Here is a 26,210-nt window from a genome sequence, read left to right as displayed (position 1 = left end):
CCAGGCCGTGCATTCCAGAGTCTCGTCACCCTCAGTGAATTTTGTTTTCTTAAATCCCCTCGGAATCTCCTGCCCCTCACCGAAAGCTATGCCCTCTTGTGATTGACCCCTCAACCAAGGGGAACAGTTGCTTCCTATTTACCCTGTCCAAGCTCCTCAATCTTTCACACCTCAATCATATCTCCCCTCAGCCTTCTCTGCTCCAAGGAAAACAATCCAAGCCTATCCAGTCTCTCCTTGTAGCTCGGATGCTCCATCCCAGGTAACATCCTGGTGAACCTCCACTGTTCCCCCCTTCCAATGCAATCACTTCCTTCCTGTAGTGAGGTGACCAGAACTGCACACAGTACTCCAGCTGTGGCCTAACCAATGTTCTGTACAGCTCCAACATAACCTCCTTGCTCTTATATTGTATGCCAGTGACCCATATGCCGTCTTAACCACCCCATTCACCTGCTCTGCCACCTTCAGGGATCTGTTAACAAGTACCCAAGATTCATCTGTTCCTCTGAGATCCCTAGTGTCTTGCCATTCATTAAATACTCCCTTGTCCTGTTTCTTCTTCCAAAGTGCATCACCTCGCACTTATCAGGGTTAAATACCGCCTGCCACTGCTCTACCCTTCTGACCAACCCATTTATATCTTCCTGTTACCTACGACCTGCCTCTTCACTATTAACCACCCTACCAATCTTGGTGTTGTCTGCAAACTTACTTATCATTCCCCCCACGCGTTATCATTCATATATAACAAACTGTTCTTCTGTGATGGGCGGCACGGTAGCATAGTGGTTAGCACAGTCCAAAGATATGCAGGTTAGGTGGACTGGCCATGCTAAATTGCCCTTAGTGTCCAAAATTGGCCTTAGTGTTGGGTGGGGTTACTGGGTTATGGGGATAGGGTGGTGGTGTGGGCTTGGGTAGGGTGCTCTTTCAAAGAGCCAGTGCAGCCTCGGTGGGCTGAATGGCCTCCTTCTGCACTGTAAATTCTGTGATTCACAGTTGCTTCACAGCTCCAGAGTCCCATGTTCGATTCCCGGCTTGGGCCACTGTCTCTGCAGAGTCTGCACGTTCTCCCCGTGTCTTCGTGTCTGCATGGACTTCCTCCAGGTGCTCCGGTTTTCTCCCACCGTCCAAAGATGTTCAGGTTAGGTGGATTGGCCATGCTAAATTGCCCTTAGTGTCCAAAAAGGTTGGATGGGGTTGCTGGGTTGGGGTGGAGTTGTGGGCTTAAGTGGGGTGTTCTTTACAAGGGCTGGTGCAGACTCGATGGGTCAAATGGCCTCCTTCTGCACTGTAAATTCTATGAATAAGGGACCCAGCACTGATCCCGGTGGCTTGCCGCTGGACTCCGGCCTCCAGTTACTCAAACAGCCTTTTAAAAAAAATAAAGCCTTCAGTCTTCCCCTCCACCCACAAGCTTCAGGTTTTCAAAACCCAAGCTTTGCATTACATTACCACTGATATGTATATATATGAAGTCACGAAGCCTTCCACAGTCAAACATCCAGGAACATGGTTCCAATTCAGATTGGCTGCTTAAGTCTGGTCCCAACGGACTGCCGGAGCTCAAGGAAACAAAGGCCTGCAAGAGAAGCAGAGCAGGGCAGGAAGCGCGATTAACCAGAAAAACAGAAGCAGCTTCTCATGAGCACGGAAATATTCCAGGAGATGCGTTGGAGGCATGAAGTTTAATACTTCCCATCGCCCTTCCTCCACACAACTTGCGTTTGATGGAAATTTCAAGTCATTGTCTCCCGCACTGAATACAGCCAATCATCACGCAAGCCTGGGACATTGGAACATAGGAACAGGAAGAAATCATTGAGGCCATTCCACCAGTGAGATCATGGCTGATTGTATCCGAACTTCAGCTGCCCAGATTTGCTCCATATCCCGTAATACCCCCATCAAGCAAAATCTACCTGGTCTCAGATTTAAAGCTACGAATTGAGCTGGCAAATACTGCATTCTATGGGAGAGAGCTCTACACTTTACTGTCCCTTGCTTCAGGAAGTCTTTCATCATTTCTCTCCCGAATGGCCTTATTTTAACGTTATGTCTTCTTGTCTTCGACAGCAGAAAGGGTTCCTCCCCACCCACCAGATGAATCCCTTTCAAAATCCTGAACAAAAACACCCCAAAATCAAATCATTTTTTTCAACTTTCTAATTCCAGGGAGTGCAAGTTTATAGTTGTCAGATCTCTGCTCATTTCGAACCTGTGTTGCTCTGGTGAGATTATGGTAATCAGGGCCTTCCCAAATCAGCATTGTCCTGCCTAAGGTGCGATGTGTGCAGTCACCCCAAGGCCTGAGCACAGTTTCCGCATGTCCACTATTCTCTGGGAAGAGAACAATTAAAAGGAACCCCAACATCCCACCTAGTTCTGCTGTTTTGTAATTTCTTTTAGCAAAGAACTTCCAGAGAAACGGTTTCAGGTGCTTGAAGGCACCAACACCAATGGCTGGGCAGAGGCCAGTGCAGACTTACGAGCACAAGTCCTGGTCTAGGAACACACATTGAGGGTTAATTTCTTGTGGACAGCATGGATCAGGGGCCACCATGTCAGGGGTCGCTCAAATCAATTTTCTATTTATTTTCAATTTTCCAGACTTGTTTACATTTCACTAACTTACAGGTAGTGACCGGCTGTCTCCCAACTCAGTAAACAGTCTTGGGCTGATGCAAGAGGCGCTACTGAGAATCTGGACCAGACCAGAAGGATTGCAAAGTCTTTTCTCACACTCTTGATTACCTTGCAACCCATAGCTGATATGCTGCTGAAGGACATTTATATTTTTCAGAACATAAATCAGAGCCTGTGTGATAACCCAACTAGCTTTGATTGCCTGAGGGGTTCAGGAGAACTATCTCGGAATGTCCAGACAAGAGGGACTGATGCAAATCGAGGACTCGGCTTGCTGGCTAATTACTGTTTTCAGCAAGAAATTCTCAATTCCAGTTCCTACTTCCAGCCCTTGACCACTAAACAGACCATTTGTTTACAGCAAGTTCATTTTCATCCGCTCTATCCTCTTCTTTATCCCTCCCTGCCTCCCAAATTTCAGGCATCACTCCTTCCACCAAGAAGCTTGAAGATATCTGATGTTACTGTGCAAAAATAGAGCCGAAACGCTGAAGAAATAATTGTCATCCAATCATACTGCACAGAAGGAGGCCTTTCATTTTTTTGGGAGAACTATCCAATTAGCTCCACTCTCCCGCTCTTTCCCCACAGCCTCGAAATGTTTCCCCTTTCAAATATTTATCCAATTTCCTTTTGAAATTTATTACTCAGTCTGCTTGAACCATCCTTTCAGGCAATGTGTTCCAGATTGTACCAATAATTATACAGTCTGGTTACCTCGATTAAGTGCTGATCAGATCTGAACTTTTAGCAGTAAGGGGGGTTCTCCTGAGGGCTCGACACATCACCCACTTGCTCTGTAATTATACCCCAATTACTGCGCCCAACACTGGCCTTGTCTGTGGCCAATATTGTGCTGTCCTCAATCTGTTATCAGTCTTGTTCTCAAACAAAAATGTGCCAAGTTCAGCCAGTACATCTGGAGGACAAGGACACTGTAACTTGCTGTCAACAGGCACAGCCTGCTCGGGAAAATGGCCAACTAGGAATGGTCAACTAGCTTATAATTCCCTTGCCAACTATTGAGGGAACCTGGTGGATGGAAGTGCAGGGGACATTCCTTTGCAGACAGGAAATGCCATAGAAGGCATCGCACAGGAACAGGCCATTCGGCCCAACATATCCCTGCATCCTTTGTCCAATCTCATCTTCATAGAATCATACAATACAGAAGAGGCCTGTTGGTACATTAAGCCCGCTGAATGACAGCCTGGTTCAGTTATCAGCACTCTTGCCTCAGGATTAGCAAGTTGTGGCTTCAAGATCAGTCTACGACCTGAGCGTGTAATTTGAGCTGAACCTAAATTCTCATCCCCTCTCCCCAACCCCACCCAAATCTTTTCATCCTACCACTGGAGAAAAAGCCTTCAGCTGTCCGAATGTTCCTCCTTGAAAAAAGAGTTACACAGGGGCAGACAGATGGTGTATTTTGAGCGGTTCTTCTCATCGAGTGGATATGAGGAACAGGCGGCCAGCTTGAGCTCACCTTCCCAAGTGAAAGCTACACCTTTTTCTGGTAGGGGTGAAGATCACTTTGTACAAGAGATGGGTGTCGTACATTGTAAATTCAGGCCAATGTAATCGCCTGGGCTAGATACAATCTCCCAGTGGGATCAGAGAGCCATTGCCCGAATCTTTATCCCCAATTGCCCTGTTTTTATTCTATTTTTCACCCCTTCCCAGAGATTGCAAGGCCTCAGGTCAGGTGGAGAGCTTCTGTATCATGACGCATGAGGTATCAGGGCCAAATGGAACAGGCTCGGCGGACCTTTTCTTTTCCCCGGTCCCACATTTCTGTCCATTCATTTGTAAACTTCTCCATTTTCTCTTTTTGTAAGATCTCTTCAAAATCCAACTTATTAAACAAATTTTTGGCATCCCCTCCTAATCTTTCCTTCCATGGGTCACCATCTGATTTCCATCTGGGAGGAGGGGTGGCTTATTAAAAAAGACTTGCGTGGAATTAATAAGAGCGGTTGCTGTTGGTCCTCCACTGTGTGGCACTGAGGAAACACATTTCTTGATTTTAATCCAGGCGACAGGGGTCTCTGCCACCAGCTGGTGAGGGCCCCGCATCGCTTCCATCAGAGACTTAACTAGCCAGGAACGGAAATTCCGTCCTCCAACAGCTTCCGGCCATAGGCCTGGAATGGATAAGGCCACAGGTGAGCGAGGGTCATGGAGAACGGGGCTGATCAGCAGGGGAGGAAGAAGATTGGAAGAAAGGGCAGGGGGGCTTGGCGGGTTGCTCTCCGAAGAAACGCCCCTCCTGAAATCCTTGATGACAGATCCCTTGACCAGGTCCCTTTGAATGAGAGATCCCCCCCCACCTTCTGGATGCCCGCAAGCAAATTTGAGAGTTTTCTTTTTGGGTTTCTTCTTGGCGAGCCCCCCTGCCTGCCACTATTTAAATACCATGAAGGGGTTAAAGAGCCTCAATTAGCATCCAGGCAGCGAAGCCACCCATGAATCCTCCACCCCAGAATTAAATCGAGCAGAGGTAGCAAGGTGGCAGGGTGGTGGGGGGGTCTGGAATAGCTGCCTCAAAAAGATGATACAGGCAGAAACCCTCATCAAACTTAGAAAAAAAACTAGGAATGCACTTTGGAGTGCTCAGCCTACAAGGCTACAGACCCACGGGTGGGATTTTCCAGATTTGCCATCATCAAGACGGATTTAAATGGATCGCCACACCCGCCGTGAGAAATCCCACCGCAGGGGGCCAGAACGTCTTGGTGCAGGAGCTCAAAAGAGGGTTCAGGCGGGATGGCTCATTTTCAGCCTGCACAAGCTCAAAGGGACAAATGGCCTCCTTCTGCACCATACGTTTTTGTTTCAAAAAAAAAAAGAGAGGAAATCTGCTGTCCTTCCCTGGTCTATCCTACCGCAGCACGGTAGCACTGTGGCTTTACAGCGCCAGGGTCCAAGGTGCGATTCCTGGCTTGGGTCACTTAACGGAGTCTGCACCTTCTCCCCGTGTCTGCGTGGGATTCCTGCGGGTGCTCCGATTTCCTCTCAGGTCCCGAAAGACGTGCGGTTAGGTAATTTGGACATTCTGAATTCCCCCTCCGTGTACACGAACAGGCGCCGGAATGTGGCGACTAGGGGATTTTCGGGGGGATTGGAGCCAGGCCATTCAGGAGCGACCTCAGGAAATACTTCTCCACACAAAAGGTAGTGGTAACTATTTTGCCGCATCACCCAAGGTGCTGGGGCTCAATTAAAATGATTTAAGATGGAAACTGATAGATTTGATTTTTTAAAAATTAAGTTAAGGACATCAAGGGACATGGAACCAAGATGGCAAATGAATCTGAGGTCGAGATCGAGCAGCCGAGATCTAATGGAATGGTGGAGCAGGTTCAAGGGGCTGAATGGCCTACTCCGGCTCCAATAGAACCCAAGATAAGTGGAGTTAAGGATAGCTGCGCAGTGAGGACTTTACTGCAGTAATTTCTCAGCTTTCGCGCTATGCTGTTCTGTCTCGGGGAGGAAAGTGAGTCATTCTCTGCTATTTGTTTCTCTGCATCTGGCCGACAGGAAGCTTGTGTGAGCCACCTGCGAGCAGCCCACTGTGTGTCTGCTGGGCAAGAGGCTGGCCCGCGCTGAGCAACGCACACAATGCAACTCCACCCCCCCCCCCCCCACCCCCTCTTATCACGTCATGCTACGTTAACGCAGTCACCACTGTGAAGGAACACGGCCATTCTCAAGTTGTGACATTCCTCCTGCCCCCTCACTCGTGTCTGAATCAAAGGGAGGGGGGGGGGGGGGAGGTTAAAGTGTTCTTGTACAAAACCTGTGGCCTGGAAACTGTGCGGCACTCATGGAGTTAATGAGCTCATATGTTCCTGAAGCAACCAGGGCAGGAAATGGCACTCAGTACTGTACACTGTGGTTGGATGAGTCAGCCAGCAGATTTTAACCCATTCATGGCCTACATCTTTCCCTCTCTTCTTCTACAGTGGGTTTGTAAGTGTCTTCCAAATCAGCTCCTGTTCTAAGAGAATCTGGATCAGCCATGGCTTAGATGATAGCCTTTATTGCCTATGAATAGAATGTTCAAGTCCCATTCCAGGTACTTGAACACATAATCCAATATGACACTCCCAGTGCAACACTGAGGGAGTGCTGCACTGTCGGAAGTGCCGTCTTTCAGATAAGACATGAAACAAGTACACTTATTCAGGTAATGAAATGCGGGTTTGGGAATGCAACCTTCTCGCGCTGGCACAGCCGATGTCGCCTTACATCCCCGTCGACTCATGGGAATCCCTGGTTGAGTGCCTGGCCAAAGTTGGGGCAGGCTCGGCCAAAGAAGGCACCAAACCCGCTGACAGACTGTGTCAGGAACGTGCTGAGACGAGGTTGAATGGTCAAAGGGAGCGACAAACATCAAATCAGCCCAATTTTACCCGACCCTTCGAGCACCAATTGCCCCGCATGTGGTAGAGTCAGCCAATCGCGCATTTGAATTATCTCGGGACCCATCGTGCCAGAGCAGCTGCAAGTCCTCCTCGATCCCAAGGGACTGACTAAGAGACAGTCAAACAGAAAGCACAATACCGATGTCGCTGCGTTCGACAATAAAAACATACTGGAAACACAGGTGTGGCAATATCTGTGGAGACCTTTTCTCAATAAAAGGTGGCATAAAAGGTGACAGATCTTGGCCCTTTCACCCTGTTCTTTGATTCACAAACAATTGGCTCTGCCCCATTTCACGAACTCTGGACGATTTTGAGTTTCCCGGTTGGTGGGTAACATTGCGAATTCATGGCTAGACGCGCTGCATTGAGGAGATGCTGTTTCTTAGCTGCTTTCAGCAATCATTGATTCATTTTATTGTATTTGATCAGTCCCTTGATTCTTAATTTTTACCCCTTTATTTTCCCTGTCACGATTGTAGTCCAGTGTCACTGATTATTGACCAGGATACTGACTATGTCATTGATTATTGCCCAGGGTATTGACTATGCCATTGGCCAGGGTATTGACTATGTCATTAATTATTGGCAAGGAACTGACTATGTTATTGATTATTGGCCAGGGTATTGACTATATCATTGGCCAGGGTATTGACTATGTCATTAATTATTGGCAAGGAACTGACTATGTTATTGATTATTGGCCAGGGTATTGACTATATCATTGGCCAGGGTATTGACTATGTCATTGATTATTGGCCAAGGCATTGACTATGTCATTGATTATTGGTCAGGTTATAGACTATGTCATTGGCAGGGTATTGACTATGTCATTGATTATTGGCCAAGGCATTGACTATGTCATCGTTATTGGCTGTTTACCCTGTATTAAACCTGTTTTTCTTTCCAAACAGCCTCTCTATTGCTGATTATTTAAATCCCCAATACATGTTTGAGCCCCATAATATGCAATCCTGCACTGGAAATAGATCGGTTTTCAACTGTACGTAGATTCCACTCAATCCTGAAGTTTCCATATTTGATTTATTTCTTACAGTTGAAGGAGGGAGGATGTTGGATTGTGTGAGAATCTCACCACAGATTTGTTTTGTGGGCCCTTGTGGATTTGCTAGTAAAGACAGCAGACTGGACTATGGAGCCCAGCTTCGACTAACAGTGCAAAGGACTACTAGGTAAGACCTGGTGTTTGTACCTGACCACTGTCCAGAGAGCTCTCTTGTAATAGGTGAAAGTCAGTGTGTGTGCATGTGTCAGGATGTTTGTTAATATGTGTGCATGTGTGAGAGAGTCTGGGTGCATGACAGTGTGCGTGTGTGTGTGTGTGCACGCTTGTCAGTGAGTTCACGTCTGTCAGTGAGTGCGCGTGTCTGTGCGAGTCTTTGTGCGGTAGCCTCATTACCTAAACTAACGACGTTCTTTTTCTCCTTCCCGCTTTTGGCAGACTGAAGCCAGCTAGACAGAAAGGCCCGGCTGTGTGAAAAGCCATGGACACTCCATCGAGCGGAATGATGTTTTGTTATTCAATGGTCCAAACCGAGCTCTCCAAAATTGCGTGGGCTTCATGTAAATTTCATTCAAAGAAAGCCAATCAGATGTGAGTTGAAGGAAGGACCTGCGATACAGCGCTGTAGCTAGGGTTGAGAGGAAATAAAAATAGCAAAGAGATTCGGGAACAGAAACAAGACATTCTGATGCCGGTATACCAAGTATACGGGATACTGGTTTCTGGTAATTAAACACTGATGATTTCTCAATAAACCAGCAGAAATTATTGATTCCCTTGTATGGATTAGAAAAATGACATTTCTTTTTGGCCATGTGTAGAAACCCATTATCGTGTAGCATCACAGGCTCAGTGGGCAGTTTTCCCACCTCAGAATCAGGTGGTCCTGGCTTGAGCACAAAAATCTAGACAGACACACCCATTGCAATACTGAGGGGAGTGCTGCACTGTCTTTGGGGATGAGATGTTAATCCGAGGCTTCCGTCTGCCCCCTTGGGTGAATGTAGAAGATCCCATGGCACTATTTCAAAAACCAACAGGTGATTTCTTCCAGGTCTCCCGGGCTAGTATTTGTCCCTCAATCGACGTCACTAAAAGCAGATTATCTAGTATTTGTCACATGACTATTTTTGGGAGCTTGCTCTGCACAAATTGGCTGCTGTGTTTCCAACAATAGTGATGACGCTTCAAAAATTATTTAATTGGCTCTAAAGTGATTTGAGGTGTCCCGAGGTCATGAAAGGTGCTACAGAAATGCAAGTCTTCCTCTTTTTTTTCCTTTTTCAATCCCCATAACAAACTGGAAGAACTCTATATCAGCCTGTCTTTCAGCGCACACTCTCATCCTATTGGGATATTGTCTACTTAAGCCTTGAGATCGTACGGACTCTACATAACAACTGACAACTTGGGATTCCACTCCCGCTTACTCCAAAATCTGGTCACAGTTTGTGAGGGGCCAAAACAGACTTAGAGCCCACGTGGGTACTGGCTCAATGACCCCATTCTTCTAAAAGGGAACTGGTAAAGTTGCTTCAAAACAGAAAGATCAGTGAATGTTTTGGGATTGCTGACAGGAAGCTGATGTGAAGAAAAACACCAGACAGTGCAGACATTTTACTTTGTTCGTTCAAGGGATGTGTGCCAACTTTCATTGTCCATCCCTAATTGCCCTCGAGAAGGTGGTGGTGAGCCGTTCATGTGGTGTAGGCACACCCATGGTGCTGTTAGGGAGTGAGTTCCAGGATTTCTACCTAGCGACAGTGAAGGCACGGTGATAAGAGTTTCAAATCAGAATGGTTAGTGGCTTGGAGGGGAACGTTTGATGTTCCCATGCATCTGCTGCCCTTGTCCTTCTAGATGAAACGGGTTGGGAGGTGCTGTCTCAGGAACCTTGGTGAGTTGCAGCAGTGCATCTTTTAGATGGGACACACTGCTGTCAATGTGCATCAGTGGTGAAGAATGTGGATGTGGGAGTGCCAATCTAGCGGGCTGCTTTGTCCCGGAGAGCATTGAGCTTCTCAAATGCTGTTGGAGCTACACTCATCCAGGCAAGTGGGAGGTATTCCATCACAGTCCTGACTTGTGCCTTGTAGATGCAGGGCAGGCTTTGGGGAATCAGGAGGCGAGTTATCCTCCACAGAATCCCCACCCACTGCTTGCAAGAGCAGTTCACAATACTCATAAGGCTATTCCAGTTTAGTTGCTGGCCAATGTGACCAGGATGTTGATATTGGGGGATTCAGCAATGGTAATGCCGTTGAATGTCAAGAGAGACGGTTAGATTCTCTTTTATTGGGGATGGTCATTGCTTGGCACAAATGTCACTTGCCACTTATCATCCCAATCCTGAATATTGTCTGGGTCATGTTGCATATGGAGTTGAAGGGGCAAATGATCTGTTTCTGCACTATAATAGTCTATGACTCTAAGATGCTCTCTGCAAGCCCAGTTAAGCCCACACTATGTGCTAAGATGTTGGTCGACAGGGTCAGCTAGAGCTAATGTGAGAAGCATCTCAGGCCTCAGTCAAATGCCTATTTCCAGGTCTAACTGGCCTAGAGCATTGAAACTCTGCCAGGTGCACAGCAGAGAACTAATTGATTCCAATCTCCCATAACCAAAGATGGCAGCTTGGAAGAAATTCAATCATGTTACAGAGCATCTTAAGAACATTGCTGCTGCTGCTGCCCCCCCCCCCCCCCCCCCCCCCCCACACATCCCAATGGGTTGGCTGCTCTTTTGAGAGATGTGTATTTATCTAGTGCCTTGCACAACTTCAGGGCACACCAAAGCACTTTATAGCCAATGAAGTAGACTTGAAGTGTGGTCGCATTGTCATGTGGGGGGAACACAGCCAATTCTCACACAGCAAGATCCCATAAACAGCAACATGATCATCTATTTTTCTTAATGATATTGATTGAGGGATAACGGTTGACCATGAAACAAGGGATCACGCCCCTGCTTTTCCTTGGAATATAGTGCCCACGGGACCTTTTATATCCATCCAAAAGGACAAACGTGGGCGTAGGCATAACACTTCATCCAAAAGAACAGCACCTCCAACAGTGCAGCACTCCCTCAGTACTGGCACTGGCGTGTCAGCCTAGAAGTTATGCAAGTGTCTGATATGGGATACAAGAAGATCAGAGGACACAGATTTTAAGATAATTAGTAATATGAGCAAAATTGTTTCTAAGCAACTCGACACTGAGCTGGAATGGATCACTTCAAAAGGCAGTAGAAGCAGATTCAACAGTAACTTTCAAACATGGACTAAACGGTCTCCTTCTACGCGCTAAGATTCCCTGATTCTAAGAGAATGTCCCCGAATTGATGAGGCACTGATATTAATTCAAATAAGGAAACATTTGCAAATGCTCAGACTAATTTCAACAACATACCTGAATGGGAAATTGTGGACACTTGCGATGTCAACCCTGATGAATGAGCACTTCGAGGTACAATTGGCTGTTGCAGTTGTCCTCGATTTAGGATGGACCCAGTCGGGTTGCTGTAGGCCAAACTGGTGGCACTCTGTGCTGCAGCCAGAATGGATACTTCATGGTTAGACAGTGTGCCTGCCTGAGAAGGAGAGAGCGAGAAAGAGAGCGAGAGAGACAGGCGAGAAGGTGGAGCAAAGGCAAGAAATCGCAACGTTAATGCTCAATTGTGAAACTCCATGAAAACTAATCACAATAACTTGCATTTATGTAGCACCTTTAACATAGCAAAATGTTCTGAGGGGCCTAACAGGAGTGTAATCAAACAAAGGAGGTATTGGGACCAGGTGACCAACAGCTTAGTCAGAGGTAGGTTTTAAGGAGGAGAGATAGAGATGCAGAGGCAGAGATGTTTAGGGAGGGAAGTCTGGAGTTTTATGGCCACAACAGCTGAAGGCAGGGCTGCCAACGGCAGAGCAATGAAATTCAGGCTGTGCAGTAGGCCAGAATTAGAGGAGCACGGAGATCATGGACAGTTTGGGGGATTTGGAGACGAGTAACCATGGAGGAATTTGAAAACAAGGATGTGAATTTTAAAACTGAGGCATTGTCATACCAGCAACCAATTTTTTTTTTTTTTTAATTAAAAAAAAATACATTTAGAGTACCAAATACTTTTTTTTTCCCAATTAAAGGGCAATTTCGCCAATTCGCCTACCAGGCACATCTTTGGGTTGTGGGGGTGAGACTCACGCAGACATGGGGAGAATGTGCAAACTCCACACGGGCAGTGACTGGAGGCCGGGATCGAACCTGGGAACCTGGCGGAGCAGCAACCAATATAAGTCAGTGAGCGCAGGGGTGATTGGAGCATGGGACTTGGTACAGGTTAGGATAAAGTCCATGGAGTTTTGGGCAAGCCCAAGTTTACGCAAGATGGCAGGCCGGCCAGAAGGACATTGAAATAGTCAATACAGCATCATAGTCACTAGGAAATACTCCTTCCGTTTTGGACACCAAGAATTTGCCGATTCACCAAAGAGATGGGGTCCAATTTCAGAATCCTCTGTTCATCGAATCACTGGTGTTTTGGAATCAGTGGGGTCAAAAGCTAGGTCCTTTTAAGGGTTTGGGGGACAGTCAACATTGACCACAGTTTGATCATTACAATACAAGTTATTGCAAGAAATAGGAGCAGGAATAGATCATTCAGCCCTGCTCCGCCATTCAATAAGGTAATGGCTGATCTGATGCCCACTTTCCTGCCTGTTCCCCATAACCTTCGACTCTCGTCAATCAAAAATCTATCCAAGTCAGCCTTGAATATATGCAGCAGTTCTGCTTTCACCGTACTCTGGTGTTGGGAATTCCAAAGATTAATGACCCTCTGAGAGAAGAAATTCCTACTCATCCCTGCCTTAATGAGGTGATCTTTTATTTTGAAACTCTGCCACATCGTTCTAGATTCCTGCACAAGAGGAAAATCCTCTCGGCGTCTACCCTGTCAAGCCCCCTCAGAATCTTACATGTTTCAATAAGACCATCTCTCATTCTTCCGAACTCCGAAGAGTATCGATCCAACCTTGTTCATTCAACCTTTCCTCGTAAGCCAACCCCCTTCATACCAGGACTCAGCCGAGTGAACCTTCTCCAAACTGCTTCCTATGCAAACATGTTCCTCAGTGCATCCTAGGTGAAGAACGTTAGCAGGAATTTATAATAATAATAATCTTTATCAGTGTCACAAGTTGGCTTACATCAACACTGCAATGAAGTTTCGCCCAAGTCATCACCTCATGCAAGAGTTTCTGATGGAGCAAATAAGGAGAAACAGTCTCCAGTGGCTGAAGGGTCGGCAGCCACAGGGCTCGATTTCTAAGGTAATCAGAGATGAAATGAGGAGAAAGTTTTCATTCAGCAAGTTATTGTGATCTCGAATGCACTGCCTGTTGCCCGAGAGGGTGGTGGAAGCAGATTCAGCAGAGAATTGGACAAATACTTGTGAAGGGAAAAGATTGGAGAGCGATGGGGGAAGAGCAGGGGAGTGCAACCAATTAGATCGCTCTTTGAAAGAACCAGCGCAATCGCAACAGGCAAAATGGCCTTCTTCTGTGCTATATCATTCTATGGTTCTAAGCAAGTTACTTGGGCTACGAGGATGGAAGAGTGACTTTAATATATTCTTCCATCCTTCTGGGCATTCTCTTTGATGAAGTTTCCTTCTCCGCAGTCCACCTCACTGTAGGATCTGCGATTGCTTGCTCACCTGGAGGCCTGTCGTTTGAACAGGAGCCTTTTTGCTGGGAATGCTGGGACATTCTTCTCTCCATTGCGAACGCCTGCATTGTTTCACTCTCCAGCAAAAGCAAGCAAAGTGTCAGAGATAACTGGTACGATCGCAATTCTCTGTGACAAGAAGACATAATATGAGGGGTTCCATTGAATGTGGCATGCTCCTACTGCTGGTGATCACCCCCCCCCCCCCCCCCCAACCAACAAAATAGGTTGCCATCTACGTTAGGAAGATACAAAATAGTAGCAAGAGAAGACCACACGGCCCACCGAGCCAGCCGCACAAGTCAGTACGATCATGGTTGATTTTGGGCTTCAATCCATTTTCCTGCCGTCCCCCATATCCCTCAACTTTCTGAGAACTCAAAGAGTTTGTCTTTCCTGGCCTTAAATGTATTCAACATGCTGATCGCCTCGTATTCTTCTGAACTTCGGAGAGTACAAACCCAATTTACTCAGCCTCTCATCATAGGACAACCTCCTCTCGTCCCAGGGACCAATTTAGTGAACTGTCACTGTACCGTCGCCAATGAAATTCCCCTAGCTTAGGTTGCTCCATGTCACTCTCCCCACCCTCAGCTTTTCAAATGGGCCAATCCTTTGAAGGATATGCAAGATTCAACACACAATATCATCATGGGACAGTCCATTTGAAGAGAAGGGAAGCACAGGAATTTGACTGGAATAATTCAGCCTTTGACTATTTTCCAGGTTACAGGTCTTGACTGTGGGTGGCTGCTGTTGTGTCCTTATATAGCCTGGACTTCTGCAGTGCTCTCTACTGATGAATATACTTGCAGCTTGCCAGAGAATTTGATGGTTCGGTTATGATTTTGGATCAAGGTCTCTGGCACCACTGTGTCTGGGGTAAAGAAGGGGGGGGCATCTCTCATAACCCAAATGGGATTTTCTTGTCCCATCTTTCTCTGCCCGTATACAAGGGCATTGATCGGCATGAGGATCAATAGGCAACGACTATTCTCTTATCCCTTACCAAATTGGCAACTCTTAATGTGCAGCCGTAGACAGGGATGTTTGCAAGTCATTAGACACTAGAGATTTCCAGATAGCATCACTAGACAAGTAATAGAAGCAGGAATATTGGCCAATTTTATTTTATCCCCTTCATTCTTTCATGGGGAGGAGGTGGCGTAGTGCTATTGCCACTGGACTAGTAATGCTCTGGGAACCCAGGTTCAAATCCCGCCTCTGCAGATGGTGACATTTAAATTCAATAAAAATTTGGAATTAAAAGTCTAACGATGACCATTGTCGATGGTTGACTGATGTCTTTTAGGGAAGGAAATACGACATCCTTACTCTACATATGATTTCAGACCCACAGCAATGTGGTTGACTGGCCCCTCAAGGGCAATTAGGGATGACCAATGCTCGTTGCCCATCCCTAATTACCCTGGACTTGCTTGGCCATTTCCAAGGGCGGTTAAGAGTCAACCATATTAGAACGGCATGGTGTTGAAGTGGTTAAGCAAGGCCACCTCACGGCGCTGAGGACCCGGATACGATCCTGGCCCTGGGTCACTGTCCCTGTGGAGTTTGCACATTCTCCCCGTGTCTGCGTGGGTGTCACCCCCACAACCCAAAGATGTGCAAAGTAGGTGGATTGGCCATGCTAAAATTGCTCCTTAATTGGAAAAAAAAGTATGGGTACTTAAAATTAAAAGAAGTCAAAACTAGGTAAGGATAGCAGATTTGTTTTACATAGAACTACAAAATTCCAAGTGCAGAAGGAGGCCATTTGCCCCATTGAGTCTGCACCAACTCTCTGAAAGAGCACCCCACCTAGGCCCCTCCCACACCCTATCCCCAGGGTATTGGAGGACTCCAGGTGCATACCATTTGGGAAGGGTGGTACCCCTCACACTGCTGGTGCCACCTGGGCACCCTGGCCATGCCAAGGTGCCCAGGTGGCATTGCCAGAGTGTCAGGTTGGCACTGCCAAGGTTCCAAGCTGTGGCGATCGGGTCAGGGGTGCCCTGCGCGGGTGTTACAGTGGGAGGGAGGGCAGTTAACAGCAGGGGATTCAGCGTTGATAATGCCATTGAACTTCAAAGGGCAAAGGTTTGATCCTCTCTTGTGGGAAGTGGCCATTGCTTGGCATTTGCATTGCGCAATTGTTTCTTCTACATTGTCTATTAGTATTAATGGTTCACATTCTTCCCGTGATGGGTGGGGTCCTGAAAGGGGGGATGGCCAAAAGGAGGTGTGGGAAGGCCTGAAAAGGGGGTGATCCCTGAGCAGGGTGTGGGGTAGAGCCTATATGCTGTGGGGGTAGGTGACATTGCCTGTGGGTGGGGATGTGAGGGACCTCCAAGTTCACTTGGAGATTGGGGCACCCTTTCAAAATGGTGGCCCATTCTCAGAGGCGCTGGTCGGGCCAGTGGGTTCAGCTTCCCAGTGATGGAAAATACTCTAAATGTTGGCTAGCCCAGAGAGGCCTGAAAGAAGTGACGTGAATAGCGGGAACTCTCTGAAAGAGCAGGGGAGAAACTCCCAGTCAAACCCGCCTGAAACGTCACTTAGAAACCTTTCCGTTAGATCGTGCCCTCAGCGTGAGGTTACTTTTTAAAATGTAGTTCCTGGTTTCTGCCACTTGATGCTGCTAGTGAGTGAAGGTGCCAAAAAACTGTAAATTTGCATCTCCATTGCATCTCTCCCGCATTGCAGTTCATCTGGTTAAGGTTTTAGAGTGATCAGATTTCTATCCTTATGATGAGCTCAGCGTCTTAGGGATTTACTGAGTCGCTTGTGCATTGTCATCACCAGCTGCCTAACCCTCGGAGGTCTCCGCCGTCTAATTACAGCCTCTTGCCCATCCCGGACTTGCGTCCCTCCATCATTGGTGGTGGTGCTTTCAGTTGCCGAGCCCCCCGAGCTTTCGAATTCACACCCTCTCTGCCCCTCTCTCCTCCCTAAAATCGGCCCTTTGGCCGAGCTTTATTCGGCCGTCCCAATACCTCTGCACGTGGATCAGCATCAGGAATGGTTTTATTCATGGTGCTGTTGTTAAGTGCCTTGGGTGGGTTTACAATGTTAAAGGTGTTACATAATGCAAGCTGTTGTCGCTGTACATCTAATCAACATCTTCTGCAATGCCAACATCATCTGGGGACGTGAGCGGTCATTGGGGCGGGGGGGGGGGGATTAGAACAGGAGTCCCTGGGAATGTATCAATATTTGCAAGATTCCTCCAAGGGAAATTTACTGGCATAGAATATGCAAGATTTGTTGAGAGGTTTGTTTACACAGCAAAGGAGCTCAAGAAAGAGAGAGGAAAAAATTGCCCCAGAGCATTCAGATCTAATTTGTACTTTGTGATTCCAGAGAATATTTAATCCCATAGGTCAATGATGGTAAATGAAGGCCAGATTCTTTCACATACGGAGCACGTAAAGAGCTGGGACAACGTTAGCATTCCCCTCATATAAAGTTGACGAGAGGCCAGAGATCGAGGCCCCTCAGTAGGCGCTATTTGGTTGTGAAAAGTACGTGATGTGGGGAGATTTCTGGAGGAAGAGAAAATAAGTTCGACAAAAAAAAACATATAAACCATTCCAAACTACTTACACAAACCCTCTGTCTGTTGTTCATGTGATTCACCACTTCATACTTTCTGTATTTGTCGTTCACCTCCAGGCTTGGCTCAACGGAATCATCAATCTCCAGATCGGGACTCTCGCATCCATTTAAACCCTTTTTTCTCAGCGTCTAGGCAGAAATCACAGTTTAAAGGGACATTCAGCACCACATCCTGAATATTTTCCCAGGGGAAGTTCTTTGGCAATCTTGTCATGAATTCGAAAAGTGCAGACAAGCATAGAGGCCTTGGTACCCACATGCACAAATCCTTCAAAGAGGCAAATAAAATTGATTTTAAAAAACATAGGGGGTTACCTAAATTTATAAATAAAAGCATATAATATAAAAGCAAAAAGCCACTGCTCAGGTCTCCGCTGGAATGTTGTGGACAATTATGGGGCCCACACTTCGGGAAAGATGCAAAAGCCGAAAGATCTTGGGCAGGATTTATTGGCTGTTCACGCCGGCGGGAAATTCCGGTCCCAGGCCGGCGCATGGGCTTCCCGGCGACGAGGGGTGCAGTCACCGGGAAATCCCGTTGACAACGGTGGGATCGGTAGATCCCGGCTGGCGGGCCGCCTGCACCGCTGGAATCCCGCCCCTTATCAGGGATGAGGGGCTTTCAAAACCAAGAAGAGTTTGGAAAGGTTCAGGCAGTTTTCCTGGGAATAGAATTATTAAGAGGTGACCGAATAGTCACGGTGATGATAGGATAGACGGAGAAAGACCATTCACTTCTGACGAGCGGGTCTGTGACGAGAGGTCACAGATTTAGAGTCAAATTGGCAAAAAGAAATACGGGAGATATGAGGAAAATCAGTTTTCACTTCGCGTTGTCATGTTCCGGAATGCTCCACCTGAAAAGGTGGCGGAAACTGATTCCATTAATAATTTTAGGGGCAGCACGGTGGCGCAGTGGTTAACACTGCTGCCTCACGGTGCCAAGTTCCCGGGTTCGATCCCGGCCCTGGGTCACTGTCCGTGTGGAGTTTGCACATTCTCCCCGTGTTTGCATGGGTTTCACCCCCACAACCCAAAGATGTGCAGGGTAGGTGGATTGATCTTTAATTGGAAAAAGTGAAATGGGTACTCTAAATTTTAACAAGATAATAATAATAATTTTAAAAGGGTGTTGGCACTTGAGGGGAAACCCACAAGAGTCACGGTCAAAAAGCGGGTCCATGGTACTCAGCACGACTCTTCTTTCAAAGAGGCAACCTGTGCACAACAGGCCAAACGGTCTCCTTGTGCGTTGCAACTTTCTGTCATTCTATCTTAACAAGAGACTCAAGTAAGTGAATTCTGAGGCAAGATAAAGGCCTAATCTTAGCTATGTGCCCAGCAGATTCAATACAGAACGTTGGGTTGGCAAGGAAACGGGCCTCTATCCAAAGTACGACCACTTGTCCTTTAGAAAATTCTGATCAGCAAGTTAAAACATGCTCCCTCAAAGTTCAGATAATGTGTCGAGCCAACCACCCACTGGACCCCACCACCACCCCCGATGTTTAAATATTTGGCGGTGAGGGAGGAGAATGCTCCCTTTTGATTTTCCTGAACGCCCAGCTCAAAACGGCACGCAGAGCAACAATCAACAGCTTCGATGCAATTGTTTGGAGGTTGGTTGTACAAAATGAAAGAGATTAGCGCCTGCTACACAAAATGGTCAGCCTTCATTCTTTGCAAATTTCGATGTGAAAAGGTGATATTTTATTTGCATAACACATCAGGCTCACAGGAGCCCAGTGAAAACTTTATTAACAACGAGCTGAGCTTTGAACGAACTTCATTAGTAGAGGCGGTAAGGTAACAGAGTGGTTAGGTTTTTGCACTTGCAATCCAGAGATCTGGACCACTGCTTCGGAGACGGGAATTCAATCCCGCCATGGAGGAAATTTAAACTCAATACATAATGAAGAAATCAAGGGCAGCACGGTGCCGCAGCGGATTAGCCGTGTTGCCTCATGGCACCGAGGTCCCAGGTTCGACCCCGGCTCTGGGTCACTGTCCGTGTGGAGTTTTTCACATTCTCCCAGTGTTTGCGTGGGTCTCACCCCCACAACCCAAAGATGTGCAGGCTAGGTGGATTGGCCACGCTAAATTGCCCCTTAATTGGAAAAAATGAATTGGGTACTCGAAACTTTTTTTTTTTTAAATGAAGAAATCTGAAATAAACTGCTAGTCTCATTAATAATGATCATGAAACTATTTGAGTGTTATAAAAACCCATTTGGTTCACTAATGTAGTTTAGCAAAGAAGATCTTCAGATATTGGGTGGGATTCTCCCCTACCCGGCGGGGCGGGGGGTCCCGGCGTAATGGAGTGGCGGGAACCACTCCGGCGTCGGGCCGCCCCAAAGGTGCGGAAGTCTCCGCACCTTTAGGGGCCAAGCCCTCACCTTGAGGGGCTAGGCCCGTGCCGGAGTGGTTTCCACTCCGCCGGCTGGCGGGAAAGGCCTTTGGCGCCATGCCAGCCGGCGCCGAAAGGTCTTCGCCGGGCGACGCATGCGCGGGAGCGTCAGCGGCTGCTGACGTCATCCCCGCGCATGCGCAGGGGAGGGGGTCTCTTCCGCCTCCGCCATAGTGAAGACCATGGCGAAGGCGGAAGAAAAAGAGTGCCCCCACGGCACAGGCCCGCCCGCGGATCGGTGGGCCCCGATCGCGGGCCAGGCCACCGTGGGGGCACCCCCCGGGGCCAGATCGCCCCGTGCCCCCCCCAGGACTCCAGAGAACCTGCCCGCGCTGCCTTGTCCCGCCGTTCAAAAGGTGGTTCAATCCACGCCGGCGGGAGAGGGTTGACAGTGGCAGGACTTCGGCCCATCACGGGCCGGAGAATCGCCGGGGGTGGGCCCGCCGACCGGCGCGGCGCGATTCTGGTGGCGGAGAATTCAGGACACGGCAGGGGCGGGATTCACGCCAGCCCCCGGCGATTCTCCGACCCGGTGGGGGGGTCGGAGAATCGCGCCCATTGTATCAAACCACTACAGAAAAAGCACTGTAGATGTACCTGGGCTTCACGGTGGCACAGCGCTGCTGCCCCACAGCTCCAGGGTCCCGGGTTCAATTCTGGCCTCGGGTGACTGTGTGGAGTTTGCAGACTCTCCCCGTGTCTGCGTGGGTTTCCTCCGTGTGCTCCAGTTTCCTCCCACAGTCCAAAGATGTGCAGGTTAGGTCGATTGGCCACGCAAATTTGCCTCTCAGTGTCTAAAATGTTGGATGGGATTACTGGGTCACGGGGATGGGGTGGAGGTGTGGGCTTAAGCAGTGTGCTCTTTCAAAGGGCTGGTGCAGAATGGCCTCCTTCTGCACTGTAAATTCCATGATTCGAGACCAGAGGAACTGTGGCGGTTCAAGTTGGCTCCCGACCACCCTCTCAAGGGCAATTAGAGGTGGGCAATAAATTCTATGTGGACAGAAAACTGGAAAAGGCAAAAGTCGTCTGCACTTATGATACACTGGGTTTTATGAATAAAACGTTGTTGACAGACTGACTGTTCCAGTTTATCTTTAATGTCCTCGATGGTCTTTCTCTTGGACGGTGCTAACTGACTGCAGTGTACTGCAGATTAATTCCTGAAACTCCAGGACAATCTTGGCGACCCATGCCGGCTCCCAAGAGACTCCAATTAAACGCAGTCATTGTGCACAACAAAACTAGATGGTCGAGGAAGACCTTTAACAATGCGCAGGTGAAGATTATCCAACACCGTTTAGGGAATTGCTAATAAATACCCGCTTTGCCATTGAAATCTATGTCGCCAAACCCAACATGAAAAAAAAAGCAAATAAACGTTCCCCACTTCCACCTTCTCTCCAGTTTGAAATCATCGAACCAGATTTAGTTTTACAGCTCAGAAACAGGCCATTTGGCCCAGCTGATCCATACTGATCACACATCTTCTAGTCCGTTCTCCATCGTGTGTTTATTAGTTTATTCTTGAATTGTCTATTCAATTCAGCTCAATTACTCCCCATGGCAATGAACAATTAAACATTTAAGAGGATTCATTCCTTCCAAAAATTTAAAACGCATGCTTAAACAAAATCATTTGGGGAAATAGAGCATGGGGAGGGGAACATGGGGTTAGAGTTAAGACTTTAGGCTTTGTCTGGGATGGGGTAGGGTAGAGGTGACAGTGGTTAATGGAAAATTCTAACCAGGTTGTCCTGGTGAGTTAGCACTTGTAGATACTAGGCCAGTTGGTCGACTCCTGTTCCTTAATCCTGGACTGTGGAGGACAGGAATTGAATGGTCGAGTCAATGGGTTGGCTCATTGCTCACGACGGACGATCTCCTTACCTCTAGGATGTCGGAGTTTGTGCGGCTCTCGTGCGGCTCGCTATACTCTGTATACTTGAGCAGCACCCGGTCCATGTCAGTGCTGGCGTACTGGAAGAGCCGATTGGTGCTATTGAAGATGATGAGGGCAATCTCGCAGTCGCACAGCACACTCAGTTCATATGCCTTTTTCATCAGGCCAAACTTCCGTTTGGTGAAGGTCACCTACAAAAAAAAGTAAAGAAAGACTCGAATTTATGCAGAGCTTTACACGATCATTGGCCATCTCAAAGTGCCCTTCGACGTGTAGTCACTGTTGTAATGTAGGAAACATGGCAACCAATTTGTGCACAGCAAGCTCCCACAAAAAACACCGGGAAATCATCAGATAACCTATTCTTATGATGTTGATTGAGGGATTAGAAATGGTCAGACTACTTGGGAGTGCTCCCTTGCTCTTCTTTGAAACAGCGCTGTGGTATTTTTTAAATGTCCGCCAGAGAGTCACACTCTCGGTTTAGCGTCTCATCTAAAAGACGGCCGCTCTGGCAGTGCAGCACGTCCTTGGTATGACGCTGGAGTGCCAGCCTTCGGAGGGGAAAAGGTGAAAGGTTATCAAGATAGGTGGAGGGAGGAGGAGGAGAAATAAGAAAGATAAGGGGCGGGATTCTCCCGCAAATCGATGGGATGGCCCGATGCTGGCGCCAAGAACGGCACGAACCACTCTGATGTCAGGCCACCCGGACGTTGTGGAATTCTCCGCACGTCCGGGGGCTAGGCCAGCGCCGGAGGGGTTGGCGCCGCGCCAAAGGGCCGCCGTAGTCCCACGCATACGCAGAACCGCCGACATGTTCCTGCGCATGCGCAGGGAGGGTTATTAACTGCGCCGGCCATGGCGGAGCCCAACAGAGGGCAGCGCGGAGGGAAAGAGTGCCCCCGCGGCACAGGCCCGCCCGCAGATCGGTGGACCCCGATCGCGGGCCAGGCCACCATGGGAGCCCCCCCTGGGGCTGGATCCCCCTGCGCCCCCCCCCCCTCCCCGAGGACCCCGCTAGACAGCCGACAAGCCAGGTCCCGCCGGGATGGACCATGTCCATTTCACGCTGGCGGGACTGGCCGAAAACGGGCGGCCGCTCAGCCCATCGGGGCCCGGAGAATTGCCGAGGGGGCTGCTGCCGACGGCCCCCGACCTGCGCGGTGTATACCCGGCCCCCAAACCAGCGCCGGAGAATACGGCAGCCGGTGTTGGAGCGGAGTGGCGGGATTCACGCCACCCCCCCCGGGGATTCTCTAACCCGGCGGGGGGGGTCGGAACATCCCACCCGAGATGTCAGAGGTGAATTGAGGTTACGTTATCATCAAAGCAACATAACTCAGTTCGAATGGTGGAATTCACCCAGAATCACAGAATGGTTTTTCTTTAGGTTAAACTCACATTCCCGTGGTCCCCCCCACCCTCTGCTTGATGAAGGTAAATGTACAACCTTAACTGAACCAAGTAAACTTGCATTAACGTGTTACCCTGATGTGTGTCCAACAGGTCAATGTGATGTATCAGGCATGTGGGTGAAGAACGTTAGTGTGCTTCTTGCTTTCAGCCGCCACGGTTGCCCAGCAACAATGTGAGACGAGTCACATGTCGAAGTCTCTCCATGTCAACACACAGCCTCTCCATTGGCAATTCTACAGCTTAAATCTCTTTGTGGTGACACACAGAAACAATGGCCCCCAGGCTAAAGCTTCACAGGAGCTCAGAGGCGAGCTGGCCCCCCCCCCAGGCATGCGGTGTGCAGGCCCATCAGCACCCGGAGACTCCCAGTTTAGGGCAAATCGACACAACTGGAGAGGTCGGCTTTTGGGAAGCCATTAATTTGGGTCTCCATTAATTTGGCCGACACTTGTACTCTGGAGAGGACACTCCACTTTCTCTGAACACAAAGAGTTGACCACCACGGGTCATACCATCTTCTCCCCGATGAAGGGGCTCTCTGCTGGTTGTCAAATCTGCTGATGATTCAAAGATAAGTAGGAGAGCAAAGAGGAAATAGAAAATCTGCCATTAAATGAGTGGGTGCAAATCTGGCAGATGGCGTATAATGTGGACCAATGTGAACTTGTCTATTTTGGCAGGAAGAATAGAAAAGCAGGAAATTATTCAAACTAAGAGAGATTGCAGAATGTTGCATTACAGAGGGATCTGGATGTCCTTGTACATAGAACATGCAGAAGGAGGCCATTCGGCCCACTGAATCTGCACCGACCCACTTAAGCCCTCACTTCCACCCTATCCCCGTAACCCAGTAACCCTTCCTAACCTTTTTGGTCACTAAGGACAATTTATCATGGCCAATCTACCTATCCTCCACGTCTTTGGACCGTGGGAGGAAACCGGAGCACCCGGAGGAAACCCATGCAGACACGGGGAGAACGTGCAGACTCCGCACAGCCAGTGACCCAGCAGGGAATCGAACCTGGGACCCTGGCGCTGTGAAGCCTCAGTGCTATCCACTTGCGCTGCCGTGCTACATGAATCACAAAAGGTCAGCATGCAGGTACAGCAAGTAATTAGGAAAGCAAATAGAATGTTGGCTTTTATTGCAAGGGGAATGGTATATCATAGAATGCCTACAGCGCAGAAGGAGGCCATTCAGCCCATCGAGTCTGCACAAACTCTTTGAAAGAATATCCTACCTAGGCCCATGCCGCCACTCTATCTCCGTAACCCCACCTAACCGTTTGGACACTAAGGGGCGATTTGCCATGGCAAATCCACCTAATCTGCATATCTTTGGACTGTGGGAGGAAACTGGAAAACCCAGAGGAAACCCATGTAAACACGGGGAGAATGTGCAAACTCCAGTCACCCAAGGCCGGAATCGAACCCTAGTCTCTGGGGCTGTGAAGCAGCCGTGCTAACCACTGTGCCACCCCTCCTTAAAGTAGGGAAGTCTTGGTACAGCTGCATAGGTGGGACCATACCTGAAGCACTGTGTACAGGTCTGATTTCCTTACTTAAGGAGGGATATACTTGTATTTGAAACAGTTCAGGAAGGATTCACTAGGCTGAGGCTGAGACTTATGGGGAAAGGTTGTGGAGGCTGGGCTGAGGCTCAGCGGAGTTTAGACGAGTGAGAGGTAACCTTAATTGAAACATAAGAGGGGGCTTGATACCGTAGCTGTGGAGAGAATGATTCCCCTCGTGAGGAATCTAGAACTCAGGGCCATAGTTTCAGAATATTCACGATGGAGTGCAAGAGGAATTTCTTCTCTCAGATGGTCACTAGTCTTTAGAATTCTCTTCCCCAGAGGACAGTGGAGTCTGGGTCATGGAATATATTCAGGGTTGAATTAGACAGATTTGTGGTTGACAAGGAGTTAAGACTTGCGAGGGTAGGCAGGAAATTGAAGTTCAGACCGCAATCAGATCAACCTTGACCTTATCAAGTGATGGAGTAGTAACGAGGGGCTGAATGGCCTACTCTTGCTCCTATTTCTTGTGTCACACGGTTCAGGTGCTGCCAGAGAGTTTGTTGTAAATTATCACAAGGGTACTCCAGAGGAACATTGTTCACTGATTGTGAGTCAGGGAGGAGGGGGGATTGTGAAGTAGTGGTATCCAGCGATCCAGGCTAATGCTCTGGGCACTTGGGTACAAACCCCACTGTGGCAGCTGGTATAATTTTAATTCAATTAATAGTTAGGTGGATTGGCCATGCTAAATTGCCTCTTAGTGTCCAAAAGGTTAGGTGGGGTTACAAGGATAGATGGGGTCGTGGGGCTAGGTAGGGTGCTCTTTCAGAGGGTCACTGCAGTCCCGATGGGCCGAATGGGGTCTTTCTGCACTGTAGGGATTCTAAATCTGGAATTGAAAGCTAGACCGCAAAACTGTCATCGATTGTTAGAAAAACAATCCACCTGATTCTCCTTTACAGGTGGAAATCTGCCACCATACGTGGTCTGGCGTCCATGAAGTAGAGACCGACAGCAATGTGGCTGACTCTTAACTGCCCTCCGAAATGGTCTAATTAGCCACTCTGCTCAAGGCCAATTAGAAGAGTGAGGTACCATTTAGTTGGCTTTGCCAGCGATGCTCGCATCTCATGAAAGAATAAATTAAAAACGCATGTCTTTCTGAAAAATGCAGATTATGGGGAAGTTGATTCTAACCTCGCTGCGATTCTTCACACAGTCGATAGGAAATATTGAACTTATAATCGCACTTTACCACATCTCAGAAACATCTTAAAGCTGAGGGCTGCTACGTGTAACAGCTACTTTTGAACGCACTGATATTTAATGTGTTCCACGGCCACATGGAATTCTATGAGGTGAGCGACCAGTCACCCTGCTATTGATGAGGAATGTAGACTGGCCAGGCCAACTCCTTACTCTTCTCAGAGTACCGTGGGATCTTTACTGTCCACCCACATGGGCCACCAGAACAGGCAAATCTTGGCTTGCACTAAAGGCGGCGCTTCTGACAATGCAGCGCA

The 26,210-nt window shown here is 48.2% G+C and overlaps 1 protein-coding gene across 1 annotated transcript in view; it reads right to left on the bottom strand.

Annotated features, from left to right (window-relative positions):
* Window positions 1–26,210, bottom strand: part of mef2b (myocyte enhancer factor 2b) — a 149,225-nt gene that overhangs the window by 38,080 nt on the left and 84,935 nt on the right. The window contains exons 3-5 of the mRNA XM_072482287.1: window positions 21,739–21,942; window positions 17,427–17,567; window positions 11,508–11,688 (exon numbers count right to left, since the gene is read on the bottom strand). Of these exons, the coding sequence (XP_072338388.1) occupies window positions 11,508–11,688; window positions 17,427–17,567; window positions 21,739–21,942 (526 nt within the window). The remainder of the gene's footprint in view (window positions 1–11,507; window positions 11,689–17,426; window positions 17,568–21,738; window positions 21,943–26,210) is intronic.

Source organism: Scyliorhinus torazame, chromosome 18, assembly GCF_047496885.1.
Source record: "Scyliorhinus torazame isolate Kashiwa2021f chromosome 18, sScyTor2.1, whole genome shotgun sequence".
In the NCBI taxonomy this organism is placed as follows: Eukaryota; Metazoa; Chordata; class Chondrichthyes; order Carcharhiniformes; family Scyliorhinidae; genus Scyliorhinus; species Scyliorhinus torazame.
This window is presented reverse-complemented; position numbering and strand designations above follow the sequence as displayed.